This window comes from Microcebus murinus, chromosome 12 (assembly GCF_040939455.1).
Source record: "Microcebus murinus isolate Inina chromosome 12, M.murinus_Inina_mat1.0, whole genome shotgun sequence".
NCBI lineage: Eukaryota > Metazoa > Chordata > Mammalia > Primates > Cheirogaleidae > Microcebus > Microcebus murinus.
Genome location: NC_134115.1, coordinates 93,145,564 through 93,160,961, shown reverse-complemented (window position 1 = coordinate 93,160,961; position 15,398 = coordinate 93,145,564). Strand labels below are relative to the sequence as shown.

Below are 15,398 nucleotides of genomic sequence, written 5' to 3'. Positions count from 1 at the left end.
ATAAATCTTCCAGAATGTATACAATTCATTAAAAGTTTTGAAAGAAGTACAAGTTAGCATTTATGCTGCAACAAGTGACATATAAATGTGTGTGTTTGTCTTCCGAGCGGGCCATAAAATACATCTGCCAGTGCGGGCTCCTCGGAGCCGCGCAAATCGCCCACGCTCTGGGGTAATGATAAACTCGGTCACAAATCTTCAGTGATGTCAACACAAAACTGTTCAATCAACAGGAATATGAGTTGTGTCTTTTGTGAAATTAGCACCGGAGAAAACGGAGCCCAGGTCTGGGTCGGGGGAGGGGGAGGCGGGCGGCCCGGTGTGAGCGCTAACCTGGAACTGGAGCCTCTCCAGCCCCCTTTACAGCCTGGGTGTCAGGACACACCCATTGGTGGCCAAGGGCCAGATGCCCCCGAGAAGACCACGGGCACCAAGAGGAAGGTGAGCAGCCCCTCGCCCCTGTGCTGAAATCCTGGGGTCCACGAGCTAAGCCCACGGCCTGCGTTCGACGAGTGCTCCCCACTTCCCAGTGGTGGCATTTACCGAGACCTACTTACCCGGCTTTGGCTAAGGACTTTGCATCACGAGGTCCCCACCCGTGGCCACGAGGAAGAGCCGCCCAGCTCACAGACGAACACGTGCACACTCAGGAAGGCTGAGGAGTTCACCCAACGGGGGAGTCACCCCCGCAGCTTGGGGAGGTGGCGAGGGGACGCTTCTGAAATTACGGCAATTCTGACAGTCCCTGACACCACCCACAAGGCCCACACACGTGGGCCCACGCCCCGTCCCCGGTGTCCAGCGCTGGAGCAGACAGCTGGCCCCAAGCGGCAGGAACAGACTGCCAGCCGCAGGGAATGGGGCTGCCCCTGGGCCATGCCAGGCCGAGGCCTGCGGCCCTCTGAAGCCCCCAGGCTCCACTTTCGATGCCCGGCACAAGCCGGGTGCCTTAACCAGCCAGTGAGCGAACACCCGGCGCCCGCAGCATGCCCCAGGAACACGGCAGAACACGGACGCGGCCACCGACCTACAGCGCCGAGTCAGGACAGACCATAAGAAGAGCACGAGAAACAACAAGGACACTCTGACCAAGGCCAAGGCGCGGCAGTGGGGGCTAGGAGAGATCTGGGGGGCCGAGCCGGCACAGGGGGGCGGCAAGGAGGCGAGGAGGCAGCACTTGGGGCCACAGGCCTCTCCCTGACCTGGGCGTTTGCTGGTGAGCGGAGTGGGGGCCCCTCAGCATTCCTGCGGCGATAATTGTGGGGACAGCCGTCGCTTTTGTTCAGGCCAGCAAGGCCCAGAGCCCTGGCCCGAGTCCCTGCCACCCGACTTACCACCCAGGTGACCCCGAGCAAGTGACTGCACCCGTGAGCCCCTGAGACTCACTGCCCCTCTGCCGGGTCCTGGCGACCGATGCCCTCAGGTGACGCACTCACAGCGCCAAGCACACGCTGTCTGCCACCGAGCTCTCTGTGGCCACGTAGCGTATTATCCCCAAATGCCATGGCTCAAAACGATGGCAGGCGCTTGCACAACGTTGCTACGGCGGCGCCATAACCAAGCGTCATGCGCTGGACAGCGGGCACAGCAGGAACTTACTCGCTCGTGGGGCCGGAGGCTCCGGGATCAAGGTGTGGGCCGGACTCGCTGCTCCCGCGGCTTTCAGGTGGCTCTTCCCTCCTCCCTGCCCTCCGACGGTCGTCCCTCCATGCGTGTCTGTGTCCTCCTCTCTTCTTACAAGGACCCCCGTCAGAGCGCACCAGGGCCCACCTTCGTGGCCTCATTTCACCCCAGTGGCCTCTTTAAAGGCCCCGTCTCCAAACACTGTCATATTCTGAGGTCCCAGGGCTCAGAGCTTCAACACACGATTTTTTTTTTTTTTTTGAGACAAGAGTCTCACTCTGTTGCCCGGGCTAGGGTGCCCTGGTGTCGGCCTAACTCACAGCAACCTCCTGGGCTCAAACAATCCTGCCTCAGCCTCCCGAGGAGCCGGGACTACAGGCATGCACCACCATGCCCAGCTAATTTTTTTTTAAATATGTATTTTTTTAGTTGTCCAGTTAATTTCTTTCTATTTTCAGTAGAGACAGGGTCTTGCTCAGGCTGGTTTCGAACTCCTGGCCTTGAGCGATCCTCCCGCCTGGGCCTCCCAGAGTGCTAGGATCACAGGCGTGAGCCACCGCGCCCAGCCCAACATACAATTTTGAGGGAACAGGATTCAGCCCCTGACAACACTGTCTCTCTCCTGGTTCTGCAGGTCTGGAACTAGGGCAGGGCCCAGTGGACGGGTATGGCTCGGGGTCTCTCACGTGGCTACAGAACCGACGGGCACAGGGCAAAGGCCTGGCAGGAGCTGCGCGGTCTGTTTCCAAGTTGGCGCTGGCCGCTGGTGGAGGCCTCCCCACGGCTGCTTGAGCACCCTCACGACATGGTGGCTTCTCCCGAGCGTCCAAGACAGGAAGACAGAAGCTGCGATGCCTTTTGTAGCCCAGCCTCAGGAGTCACACTGGCCGCCCTGTCTGGGCAGGAGGGTATGGTTGTGGGCCACTTGGGGGATGGCTGCACAACAGCTAGCGGTAGCTGAGCACTCTTCTGTGGGCTTCACATAGGCCAGCCAAGCTAGTCCCACAGCAACCCTGGGAGGTCTGTGTCACCTGTCCCCATTTTACAGACGAGGAAACCGAGGTCCCGAGAGGCTGAGACATTGCCCGTGGCTAAGAAGAGGCGGAGCCAGGAGCCAAACTGGGGAGGCCGGGTCTGGAGCATCCACTCTCGGCCACTCCTCCGCTCAGACCTCCATAAATACCGCCTGTCATTTCTGTGGCCACCTCTGGGCGCCACCTGACCATCCCCAAGGAGAAGGGCATCCTGTCCAGGTTCACAGGGGTCGAGGAGCAAGCAGGGCAGAGGAGGAGATGCTGGGGTCCTTTGGCAGGGCACCCACATGCGCTGGGACTCTGTAGCCAGGGACCAGCGGAGAAGTGGCCCCCGTAAGACAGCTCGGCACCATGGCTTAGCGTGTCAGAGCGGTGGCTGGTACCTGTGCTGAGTGCTGGGTGGTTTTAAGGATGTCAAACTGCATGTTGCTCCACAATAGCCATCTGGGCACATAACGGACCACCCCAAACTTGGTGGCATAAAACAGCAGCCATATTGTCATGCCCAGAGATGGGGAAGGCCACACTGGGCTTCTCTGCCCCACTGTCTGGGGCTCAGCTGGGACAGTGGGGTGTGGGGTGGCAGGGCGCAGGTCACCTGGGAAGCTGCACACACAGCTGAGCTACCATTGGGCCTGGGTGACCAGGGCCTGGCTGGGGGGATGTCTTACCAAGGTGTGGGATCGTCAACTGCGGACAAGGTCCCAGAGTGGTAGAAGGGCCTGCCCGGGGCTGGACCGTGCAGGCAATTCAGGAAGCAGAACCCACAGGTCCTGTCCTACCTGTGACCTAAGGACTGGCCAGTGAGCATCGCCACTTTCTTGGAGAGATCTGTTCCATCTACTCCAGCGGACTTACACCTCTTTTTATTTTCCAAAATAGCTTTTTTGTCATATTGAAAAAAATATCAGATAATACAGACACGTATTAAAAAGAAAGTGAGAATTAGCTGTAATCCCCACTATACACAAACGGCCTCTGCAAACACTATCTACTTTCGGGACTCCACCCAGAAGCCAACACTTTAAGAACACACTTGTGCTGACAATGGGTCACACTGAACCTGATTTTGTGACCTGCCTCTGACTCAGCGTGGGGGGGGGGGGGCAGGGGGAGTGTCTTCTCGACGCAGGGAGGGGGTTCACCTGGCCCTGAAGCAGTGTGGGCTTCAGGGCCTCTCCCAAGGCCTGCACCAAATTTTGTTATTTGTAATTTTGTATTCTTCTCTTAAGGATGGTCTCTCGAACCGTGGAAGTCTGAGGTCCCGCAAAACCTGCATGACATTCTAGGGCCTGGATGCAACCAGTGACAGCCACGGTCAGAACCTTTACTGTGACGGCCACCATACCCAAACAATCCCCTCCGCTTTCGGCCTCGGGTTAAGCTGACCCACTTGGAGGCATTCTCTGGCCGGTGGTCCTGGGACCTCAGCCTGTCTGAAGCTCACACCTGTGGCACAGCACCTGCTACCCTATCCTGTCATTTGCTCCTCAGCTTGTCCCTGTCACGAGGTGGAAGGCACCTCAAGTGAGGACTCCGTTTATCTGTGCCCTTGGTACCCAGACCAGAGTAGCGGTGTGGGGGGTCCCTGATCCTCCAGTGAGTGTCTACACAGCACACGGCAGGTTGCAGGCAGCATAAACGCAAACTGAAAGCAAGGCTGGGGGCCCGCAGGGACTCAGAAACCCACAGTGAGGGGGGCCACTGGCTCTGCTCCTCCAACGGCATCAGCCACCTGGGGGACCAGGTGTGAAGCCGTGGCACGTGGACACGAGACAGCCCTCAGCAGCATGCAAGAAGCCCTGAGTGACAGGCGACCACCTGGCTTACCTGCTGCCCTCATCCTGGCCATGGGTGGGTACCATGTCCCAGTGCCCAGACCTTACCAGGTGCCGCACAGGAGGAAAGAGCCCTCTTGGGTTGGCTTGGCTCTAGTGCCCCTGAGGACAGACAAAAGACGAGGCCAGCCAGGAAGATGCTTTTACTATCTCAGTGTTCGAACCCATGGATCTCACAGCCTGGGCGATGGACAGGTGACCCACGATGGATACCCAGGACGGAAGGATGCTTGTTTCTCTCGGAAGACTTGCTGCTAGCCACCAAGTGGTGGCCAGCAAAAGAGAAAGGCTCTTGGCGCTGTACCACTTACTGATGGACTATGCTGGTCCAGATTCTCTTTGGATTCTAGCTCAGGCCAGGACAGAGGTGGCTCTGGTCCTGTGGGTGGGGTGTGGTCTCATCACCAATGCAACCAAGGCCACAGGCCCCAGCCCCAGTCCAACAGCAAGCGTGCAGAATCCAGAGCCGCCTGTATCCAATGACTGGGCCGGGTGGGGCGGGGGTTCCAGCCCCCTGGTTCCAGTTCCCGACACGTCTGAATGGCCACCCACTTTCTGAATCCCCGTGAGCAGGGCTGCCTGATCCCGCCTTCCCCTCCCACCCACCAGCCACCCCAGTAAACTCCGTGCTGGAAACCCCACCTGTTGCGTCTGCCAGCGGACAGGGACTGGGCAGGACCGTATGCAGGGCGGGTCCCTCCACAGTGGGATGCCCAGCCTCACCCTTCCTTCGCTGGAGGCTTCCTGGAACTCGGGGTTGCTGCCATGCCCTGCTCCGGGGCTGTCCCCTCCGCTGCGGCCCACGGGTGACACCCAGACAAACCCACCACCTCCTGCCCCGCCTGCACCGAGGCCCGGGGTCGACGAGCCCCGCCCCGACTCCCACGCTGGGGGCTGCCCCCACCCGCCCCGCCGCCCCTCCTAGCTCTGCTGACCCGGGAGGTCGCCCCCATTTCCGCCGCCGCCGTCTCCTCCCAGTCCCGAGCGCGAGGCGAACAGGTCGAGGCCCCACCCCCGGAGCCAGAGGAAGACTCGCGGCCAGGCCCCGCCCACGAGGCGCGCCTGCGCACTGCGCACTGCCTGCCGCGCGTGCGCAGATGAGACCCCTGGGGACGAGCGCGCAGGGCCACTATCTGCGCCTGCGCCAGGGCCAGCCGCGGCGCCGGCGGCGTACAGGGAGGAGGCGTTGCGGGCCGCTAGCAGCCCACGCACGCGCGCGCGCACGCACGCCCTCGGGAAGCGTCGATTCCGGGGCGCTGGGAGCGGGCCCACGGAGGAGGAGGAGGGAGGCGCTCGCGGTGCCGGGCGCGGGTGGAGGGGGCGGGGGGCCCGTCCTACGGTGGCCGCCGAGGGACCGCGTACGGCGCCCACGCTGGGCCAAACGCCGTCGGCAGCCGCGCCCGCGCGCCCCTTCCCCGCCTGGGCGGCCCGAGCCGGGGGCGCGTGAGGCCGGGCCCGCAGCCGCCCCGCCGGCGCCCTGCCGCGGCCTCGGCACCATGCGGCCGCCCTGCGCCCGGAGCGCCGACGGACAGGGGAGCCCGCGGGCCCGGCGCCCGGCTCCGCCGGCCTGTCCCACGGTGCGGGCCGCCCGCGCCGCCGCGGAGAAGGCAGCGGGTGAGCGGCGGGCGGGGCCGTCTCCACGGCGACGCGGGCGCGGGACCCGGAAGTGGCGCCCGGCGGGGCAGGCTCCGGGCGGCTGGGAGGCCCCGCCGGCGCGGGTCTGCGGAGGACCGGGGCGGGCAGCGAGTCCGACGCCGCCGAGTCTGCAGAGCCGCTGGGCCGGGCGCTGTCCGCGCGGGCGGGAGCGAGCGGGGCGCGGAGGCGCGGGCCCCAGTCCTGTTACCAACTTTCCCGCGCCGGCCGGTTTTGTTAATATGCATCCCCGACTTTGAGTGCATTCCCACCCACGGCCACCTGGGCCGGCTGTAAATGGCCTTAGTGGGTGGAACTAGGGGACCCCTTGCCGGTTCTCTCTTCGCTGCAGCCCGGCCTGTAGGGCCTGCCACCCCCGGGCGCCCCTGCGCAGCACGGTCTGCACGGCTCCCCGCTGGACGGAGGGAGCAGTCTTGGGGTTCGGTGGCCTGCCCAAGGTCATTCCCAGGGAATGACGACGCCAGGGTTCAGGCCCCGCATGTGATGTCCAGACCCGCCCCTCCCCCCCACCCCTCCATATGGTCCCTCTGGCACTTGGCTTGTCACTTGGCTTGGTTTGTCAGGTTGGAAAGTCATCTGTTCCTCCTGGCACCTTCTGAGTTCACCTGTGGACACCCCAGTCCGCCATCCCCATCCTCTTGTGTGGCTCCTTGCTGGTGCCATTGAAGGGCTTTGCTGATCCCTGGGTTAAGCGGCCACAGAAGCTGGGCAGCGATGGCTGCTGAAGGAGGGAGGGTCGGCCAGTGGGTGGGAGCTGTGGGGAGGAGCTGTCAGCCAGGTCTCTCTGGCCCTTCAGGGTGGGCTTGGGCGTTGACCCCTCCAGGCAGGCCCCCCACCCCACTGCTGTGGGCAGAACTGGCACTTTGGGTTTTCGAGGTTTGTGGGTCTCATGGAAGTATCCTGGGGAGGGTTTGTGAAGCACAAGCCCCAGGTGCCCACCTAGATCCCAGTCCTGGACTCAGTGATCCTGGGCCCCCAGGGCTGGCATTTGTGCCCACCAACGCTGGCGGATTTCCGGGGGAGGAACGCCCTCTCGGAGCGGTCAGAGTGACCCAGCCTTTGTCCTCTCTCTGCAGGCCGACACTACCCCCAGGGCTCAGCTGTGGGCTCCCAGGCCTAGGCGCCCATGACCCGTAAGCTGCCCGCCGCCTGGACCCTGCCGCCACAAGCTCGCGCCGCCGCCGGGACCAATGCCGGTCATGCCCATCCCCCGGCGGGTGCGCTCCTTCCACGGCCCGCACACCACCTGCCTGCACGCGGCCTGCGGGCCCGTGCGCACCTCCCACCTGGCCCGCACCAAGTACAACAACTTCGACGTCTACGTTAAGACGCGCTGGCTCTACGGCTTCATCCGCTTCCTGCTCTACTTCAGCTGCAGCCTCTTCACGGCGGCGCTCTGGGGCGCGCTGGCCGCCCTCTTCTGCCTGCAGTACCTGGGCGTGCGCGTCCTGCTGCGCTTCCAGCTGAAGCTGTCGGTGCTGCTGCTGCTGCTGGGCCGCCGGCGCGTGGACTTCCGCCTGATGAACGAGCTGCTCATCTACGGCATCCACGTGACCATGCTGCTGGTCGGGGGCCTGGGCTGGTGCTTCATGGTCTTCGTGGACATGTGAGGGCGCCGCGTGGCCCTCCCCCGTGGCCCACGAGCCGAGCCGCCCTGCGGCCATGTTCCGTTCTGGGCGGGGTGGTCAGGGCTCTTTTCCCGTCTGCCCTGCCCAGCACCCAGGTGAGGGCTGCAGCACAGGAGTGAGGCGGTGCTGCCCCGCCTCCCACGCAGGGGAAAAGGGCTGAGACTCTTCCGTGATGGGAACACTGGCACCTTCCTCGGGCTGGCTTTCCACGCCGACCCTCCCTGTGTGCACGTCTGGGGCAGTGTCCCCTGTGGCCGCCCGCCGGTGGCTGCTGCTTGCACTTTTCCAGGTTGTACTGGAGGGTGGCCGGTCTGTCCTATCTGCCTCCATGTGGCCCCCCCACCCCCGTCCCCCCTACAGGACCACGTCTGGTGGTGACTTTGGGCATCACCAGCGGCTCGGGAGACCCATGGATACAGTGGGGTCTGCCGGTCAGAAGCGAATCTGGAGGGGCACCCTCATGGCCACACAGCCCCCTTCCTTCGCACCTCTGGTCCCCGCCTCAGCCTCAGGAAGGAGGCGGGCTTCACTAGCTGCTGCACCACACTGCCACTAAGCTGTCCACTCTGCCCTGGGCTACCTGAGTCCTGGCAGGGCCCAAAGACCACCCTCCTCTCTCACCCTGAGGTGGGTCCTGGGTCACCTTGGTTTGCTTGGATGCAGTTTATCGGGAGCCACAGAGGGGCTCAGTCTGGAGGAGACCTCGGCAGGTTCCTGGCTCAGGGCCGGCTCCAGGGCAGGCAGCGGCAGATCTGTGTTCGTGCCTGGCAGGGCTGTTGAGAATGTTAGCGAATGCTGTAGATCCCTTCAAATGTGGATTTCTAGGGAGGCAATTCCATTCCCTTCTGGCTTTGGGGGAACGGGGCTGGGCTCTCTGTTCAAGAGGACACCCAGGATGGAGACGCTTGTCTCTGGTGTCTGGATCAGATGGCAGAGGCCTCCCCGGGGCTCCTCGCGGCCCTGAGTGTGCACCCCGGTCACAGGGGCTGGGCTCCCCACTGCGTGTCCGGTGCTGGTGAAGGGCGCAGCTGCCCCTCTGCCCTGAGTGGCTCGGTCAAGGCATCTGGGATGTAAAAAGCCAAAATGACCCCGTGGCAGGGGCTGGTGGGCCGGGGAGAGGCACAGGGACGGAGTTCAGGGTGGGCTTCCACCTCAAGAAGGACACACCTGGGGCCCAGGGGCTCCCCAGCCCCCGGGTCTGACCCTGTCTGTTGAGGGGCTGGCAGTCGCTGCAGGCAGAGACAGCACGGGAGCAGGCACGGGGCCGACACTCGATTCACCCCAAATTGTTGCCCCTCTCCCCCCAGGCATGGGTGGTGGCCCCTTTGACCCTGGCCTGCCAGGCAGACCAGCGGCCCTGGGGCGGTCAGGACAGTGTGTACCGCTGGAAGAGACACTTAGGAAAACCCAAATCAGGTAGAGAAAGCAAAAAATACTTGGCTGCAAATCTCGCTATGTGGTTTGCAGCCAGCTTGTGTTCGCTGATCTTCCGACTCGAGGTCAGCGGACGGCCCGGCAGGGCAGCTGCCCGGGTCCCCGAGGGCGGGCGGGTGCGAGGAGCTCAGCCGAGCGGATCCCTTCTTGCTGCAGAGAATCGTTTGCACTAAATCATGCTGTTTCCTCAAAGAAGCTTTTCGTTGATTAACGCGTTACTCAGTACCACCTCGCCCCGAGGGTGCAGGTGGGTGGGTGTCCACGGGGTGGGGTGGCGGGGGCCTGGCTGTGCCGCCCGGGCCGTGGGCGCACGGCGCAGGGAGTCACGGCCCCTCGTTCCACGCTGCTTCGTGTCCCGGTGCCTGTGAAATTCTTACTGAGGTGAAGCACCTGCATTAAACCTATTTTCTTAACGTGTTGACGGAGTGACTGTTTAAAGCGTGACATTTTTATTCCTCTCTTTTTTAAGGCTACGATAATCAAAAGCACCCTAGAAACCATCTTTTCCTATAAAAGTGAGAGGGTTTTCGAAAGCATTCGCTTTTGGTGATGGGAAGGAACCCTGAGGCCAGTGTTCTGCGGTGGGAATTTGTCAGGGGGGAGGGTCACCCGGTCACCGGGATGCAGCTGCATTCAGCTGGTCGGGTGGTGTAGAGTCGTCAGACAAAGATGGGGACGTGTGTCTGCCACGCTGTGGGAGGAAAGTGGGATTGGGGACGGTAAATACAGGTGCTCTCAGTTTCGGGGGAGAAGGCGTGGCATAGAAAAAAGGAGGAAAAGGAAACCAACACTGCAGGTGTTTTGTTTTTGTTTGTTTTGTTTTGAGACAGAGTCTCGCTCTGTCACCCGGGCTGGAGTGCAGTGATGTCATCGTAGCTCACCACTGCAGCCTCCGACTCCTGGGCTCAAGCGATCCTCCTGCCTCAGCCTCCCGAGTAGCTAGGACTACAGGCATGCACCACCGCCACATTTGGATAATTTTTCTATTTTTTTGTAGAGACGGGGCCTCTCACTCTTGCTCAGGCTGTTCTCCAAGTCCTGAGCTCAAGTGGTCCTCCTGCCTCGGCCTCCCAGGGTGCTGGGGTTACAGGCGTGAGCCACCTCGACCGGCCCCAAAGCTGCAGTTCTTGCTCAGCCAAAAAGCAGTTTGAAAAAGGAGCGGCTTTATTATCTAGAATCTTTATTTTGTAAAGGCTTCCTTAGCTTCTGTGAATTAAAACGTTGCGTTTCTCATTTTTTTTCTTTCCTTGCAAAGACGTCTCCCAATGTGATGAGGATGGTGGCGACTTTCCCCCAAGCAGCCGTTAGTGTCCAGGAAAACTGTGGGCTCAGTCACACAGCAGCTCTCCGTTGTTTGTGGGATTTCGTGGAACTAGGCGTTTCACAAAACTAAACTTCTGGGGTTTGTTTTTTGATGGCCGAGAGTTTGTGAAATCTTTGCACAAGCCTCTGTCCCTGACAGCGGCGTGGGCGCGTAGGCGGGCGAGTTTGCCTCACCAAACGGGGCTGAGGCCTCGCTCGGAGCCTTGCATCCCATTCGGGGCTTCCGACCTGAGGGCGGGTGGTGGGCCGGGCCTCTTCGCGTGTGGCAGAGCGATGCCAGCCTCGGCTGAGCGTGGCGGTGGGCGCAGGGCCTGGGAGGGCGGTGCCGGTGTGCTGTGCGCTGCTGCCGGTGTGAACCTAGAGCCCGGCCAATTAGCAAACGCCCTCTGGGGCGCCTGGCCCCAGGAGAGCAGCCGGCACTTTGCTTTGCTGTGTGGGGGTGGGGGTGGCTGCGCCTGTGACAATAGCCATGGCAGGCCACTCGGGGTGCAGGTGCCGGGGCTGCATGTGGGGCCCCCCGCCTTCCCGGGGAGCCTCCCTGGGCCTCCTCACCCAGCTTCACCCTTGCTTTGGGGATTTGGGGTGTCTTCAGTCTTCTTGAGTTCCTTGTCTGGGCCATCTCCACAGGACAGGACTCCCCGCAGCGGGGGGGAACGCTCTACCTGTGCCGTCCAGCACGGGAGCCACCGGCCCTGTGTGGCCCCGAGCACAGGGAGTGACGCTGCTGTGACCAAACTGCATAATCAGACCCCAGGTGGCGGTTCCCGCGTGGAGAGCCACACGTGGCTGGATCATATCCAGGGCGTGTCGTGGGCTCCAGCAGCCGAGGGGCTTCCCAGGGGTCAAAAGGCGGCTTTGGGGGTCCCCGCCGAGCCAGTTCTTACCCGGGGACTTGAGGGGCTTTGCTCCGCAGCAGGCCTGCATCCTTGGCTGCGTGAACCAGGGGACAGGCACCATTTTCAAGGTTGTTCCCATGGAGGCCCCAGACGAGAGCGAGACCTGCCTGGCGGTCACCCAGCCCCTCCGCGCACTGGTTAAGGCCTGCTCAGGGAGAGATCTCTGGGAGCCCTGGTGGCGCTGCCTGTTGGGGCAGCCCAGGGACCCCAGCAGCGGCTGTACCTCCGCCAGGTGGGCAAATGCAAGGGGGCAGGGCCTCCGCTGGGGGGTCTCACTGAGAGCGGATCTATTTGCTCATCGTGGACTCCACATGTGGTGACAAAATGGGGATGACCCTCCCTCGTGCTGGCGGCTCCCCAGGCGGCGAGGAGCCAAGGACGGGAAGGTGCTGAGACAAAACCGGGCCTGAGCACATGGGCGCTGGCAACTGCACAGGGCCGGGGGCTGGTGTAGCACACAGGGACAGTCCCCACCAGGTCCCGCCCAGTCACCTGCTCCTGTCCTGCCCCGAAGATGGCCCAGGATGCTTTCGAGGCAGGAAAGGGACACTTCCGGGCGCTCAGCCCAAGGCCGGGCCTGAGGGGAGGGCAGGCACAGAGGGCCGGGGAGGGTGGGCCCTGAGGGTCCCCGAAGACTGGCGTGGAGCCAGGCACCTGCTGGCAGGGTTCTGGAATCAGAGCTGCCCAGCACGGGCAGATGAGAGGACCCCAGTGACAGCACCTGGGAGGTGGTGGCAGTGGGCCAGCAGTGCGGGAGTCGAGCTGAGCACGGAAGCTCCGTCTTTGGCCTGGAGGCTGGAGGAGGCTGGGCAGCCCTGGCCCAGACCCCGAGCGTTGAGGTGGGGGCAGGCTGCTGCAGGGGCGGGAGGAGCAGAGGCCCTGGGAGGGAGGGCAGCGGAGGTGACGGGCAGCCCCTCTTCCCTCTGAGGTCAGCAGAAGAGCTGGGCCGGGAGAGCACAGCCGGGCACGGGTGGGGAGCAGGCGGCCAGGTTGGGTGTCCAGCCTGTCCCTGCGCCAGGGGCACTGCGCCCAGCAGCTCCGAGAACCCGACTGTTCTCCACCGTCCTGGGACGCCAGCTTGGAGGATCTGGGGTCTCTGTTGATGATGAGGGGTACCCAGAGCCGGGGAGGGGCTCGTGCCGGGGAGTCCCCAGAAAGACGGTGCTTACCTGGGTGGGCTGGGTGCCCGCCCATGGGGTCCCCACATGGGGTGCGTGGGGTGCTGTCGTGGGTGCCTCTGTTGGTCCCCATACCCTGCAGCTGCCCCTGGCAGGGACCCCACCCGCAGCTGCCACGGGCAGAGCCACAAAGGGTGCACCCACATTGAGCTGGCTGTGGCCCCTGGCCGTGGCAGGACAGGACAGACAGCGTGGCTGAGGGTGGGCCTAGACGCAGCCCCACCAGGAAGCCGGGCAGGTGGGTGCTCTGGACTAGGGCGCAGCCCCGGGGCTGGGTGGCTCCTTGCCAGTATAGACGTTCGGTGACCTTGGGAGCCGTCACTCCCAGCGCTGGAGAGGGAGGGAGCGCGAGTGCCGATTCAGCATTTCCGGGGGAGGGACGTGCTCCAGGCTGGGACTGCAGAGGCCCATGCGCTGCTCTCTCTCCCGTGGTCCTGTCTGGAAAGGGTCCCTCCCAGCCCTCCTCCCCCAGGAGCTCGGCCGCCGCCAGTGCCCCCAGCTGCAGGGAGCAGCGCCTTGCAGGCCACTCTGCGGGAAACCCCCGGCAGCCTGGCAGCCCCTGCCAGTTGCCAAGAGGCAGCGCCGCCGCCCACCAGCATCCTTGCCCAGGGGACAGTCCCCAGCAGCTGATTCAGCAGCTACAGGGCAGGCGCCCCTCCCCCAGCCCAGCTGGGCAGGGTGCCCAGGCTTGCTGGCAGCTGTCACACGGGGCTCTGGCAGGGCTGCTGTGGCTCGAGGTGTGTGGCCCGCACTGCGCTTGGGGGCGGGGTGGCAGATTGCTGTGGCAGCGGCCGCCAGGCACCCCCTTCTTCAGGCCCGGCTCCCCGATGTGCAGCCTCCTGCTGAGGAGAGGCCTCTGGGAGGTGCCGGAGGAGCGTCAGTCCCCGGGAAGTGACCGCCTCCCAATCCGACTGCTAGTGGGCACACCCACCCGGCCACATCCAGGCTCCCAGAAGCCCAGGCCGGGGCAGAGGCCAGCAGGGGCCGCCCGTGGGAGCACCCTGGGCAGAGGAGAGGGAGGGCAGGGAACCTGGCCTGGCCCACGGGTTTGGGTTTGCTTCCAGCTGCGGGTGCTGGTGGCAGGCGGGGACGGTGGGTGCCACTGTCCTGGCCCAGGGCATGGGGCAGGAGGTGTCAGCTCTGTGTGGGACGCGTGTGCCCGTGATGCGCTGGCCGCGGTTTGGGGCAGACTCCCCCGTGTAGCGTGGGGAGAGGGGCCGGGCTGGGCAGGAGCCGGGGGCCAGATGGGGAGGGCCTGTGAGGGGTCTGGTTGGGACAGGACTGGAGCACTCAGCAGGCCCCAGGACGGGTGGGGTCTGTGGCCAGAGGGCGGGTGCCCTCCCCACCGTCTTGGCCCTGAAAAGTCCGCCACCCGCCCACTGAGGACAGTGTCATTCTGCTTTCTCAGGACGTGCGTGACTGGCCACGTGAACCGTCCACACGGAGATCAGTCCAGTCCATGCTGGCAACAGCGCCGGGAGGGGCCGAGGTGGGCAGCGGCCAGCACTGAGCGGGCACAGCTGGGGGGGTGGGGGGGCCTTGAATCCCGAGCGGTCCAGCGGGTCCTGCCTCCCTCGGGGCAGGGTGGGCGGCGGCATGGGAGCCAGGGGCTGGGCCCGGGCATCTCCCAGAGAGGCCGGCTCGGGTTTTGTGGCGAGTGCCGTGTCCCCAGACCCAGGCACCAGTGGTGGTGACGTCCCTGTCCTCGAGGGCGCCTGCACCACGACCTGGTGTCAAGGCCCTGATGAGGACACAGCCCAGGCCGGGCCAGGCGTGGTCAGGTGTGCTGGGCGGTCGGCACCCTCACGCCCATCCCTGGCCCCGGCTCCCAGGGCAGGAGGCATTCCCGCCCGCTCCTGGTGTGGGTTTCCCGTTGTCCCGGGCGGGGGCACACGGCCTTTGGGGGGGACCCGGGTGCTGTCCAGGCCCCCGGCTTTGCACACACCCCGGCCCGCTGCCCCCACTCCAGGAGCCCCTGCTGGGCCTGCTGGGCGTCTCGGAACCGGGCCCTGAGCCTGCCTCCCAGCGGGGCGGCCCTTCGATGGCCAAACCCGGGTTAAGTGTGGGTCCATTATTCACCACCACACCATGACATCACGGACTCATGGACTGTTTGTATGTTTTTCAAATTGCCCTGCGATAGCCCCGTCTCCGTTCCTGGCTCCCGTGTCGCGGGAAGGGGTCCCAGCGACCTGGCACCGCCACAGCCCAGAGCCCGGTCGGCCCTGTGCACGTATGTGCGGCGTGCTGGCGTGTTTTCCACTGGACCCAGTCTCGCATCCCGGCCCTGCCACCCTGTGTCTGGGCGTCCTCAGGCCCCTCGAGGACCAGGGAAGCCCGGAATGGCCACTGCAGCCTGTTCCCCAGTCCTGCTGAGGCGACCGAGTTGGCTTTCGGAGCTGTCAGGAGTCCTTCCTCGGCGCTGCCCGCCCCGCAGGACGGGCCGAATCCTGGCTGCCTGCGCGGGGTCTGCAGCACCGGCCCCCCGGGACCAGCCCTCCCTGCGAGATAGGGGGGCAGAACCCCGGGGCGGGGGCAGGACCCACGGCTGGCTGGACTGGCTCTTCCCAGACCAGGCCCAGCCTCTGGGGGCTGCTCCCAGGCACTGCCCAAGGCCAGCGTTTCACAAGCAGCATGTGCGGGGGGTGGATCGAAGCTGAGGCCTGAGCCCTCCGGTCCCCTGGGCTACTACGTCCTGCGGGGGCCTGGGCCGGGCTGCAGGATCGCAGCAGCACTGGAGGCTCTGTGCCCTGCACCAAGACTCAGTGGCCCCCTTCTCAGGGGAAGGTGC

General features: G+C 64.2%; 1 protein-coding gene and 1 long non-coding RNA gene across 3 annotated transcripts; one reads left to right on the top strand and one right to left on the bottom strand.

Annotated features, from left to right (window-relative positions):
- Positions 1–5,590: 5,590 nt before the first annotated feature.
- TMEM250 (transmembrane protein 250) lies at positions 5,591–9,623 on the top strand. Of its 2 annotated transcripts, none has more exons than XM_012782071.2 (2): positions 5,591–6,109; positions 7,225–9,623. In XM_012782071.2, exon 2 carries the CDS (start codon positions 7,339–7,341, stop codon positions 7,756–7,758), a length of 420 nt encoding a protein of 139 aa, XP_012637525.1. In that variant the 5' UTR covers positions 5,591–6,109; positions 7,225–7,338; the 3' UTR covers positions 7,759–9,623. The 2 variants fall into 2 exon arrangements, with proteins under 2 accessions (XP_012637525.1, XP_012637526.1); XM_012782072.3 differs by lacking the exon at positions 5,591–6,109 and adding an exon at positions 6,145–6,585.
- Positions 9,624–10,068: 445 nt separating this feature from the next.
- Positions 10,069–11,896, bottom strand: LOC142874333 (uncharacterized). Its single transcript, XR_012922159.1, has 3 exons — positions 11,418–11,896; positions 11,086–11,257; positions 10,069–10,890 (listed from the first exon to the last, which is right to left on the bottom strand). It is a non-coding gene; the product is annotated as an uncharacterized LOC142874333 (long non-coding RNA).
- Positions 11,897–15,398: the final 3,502 nt, after the last annotated feature.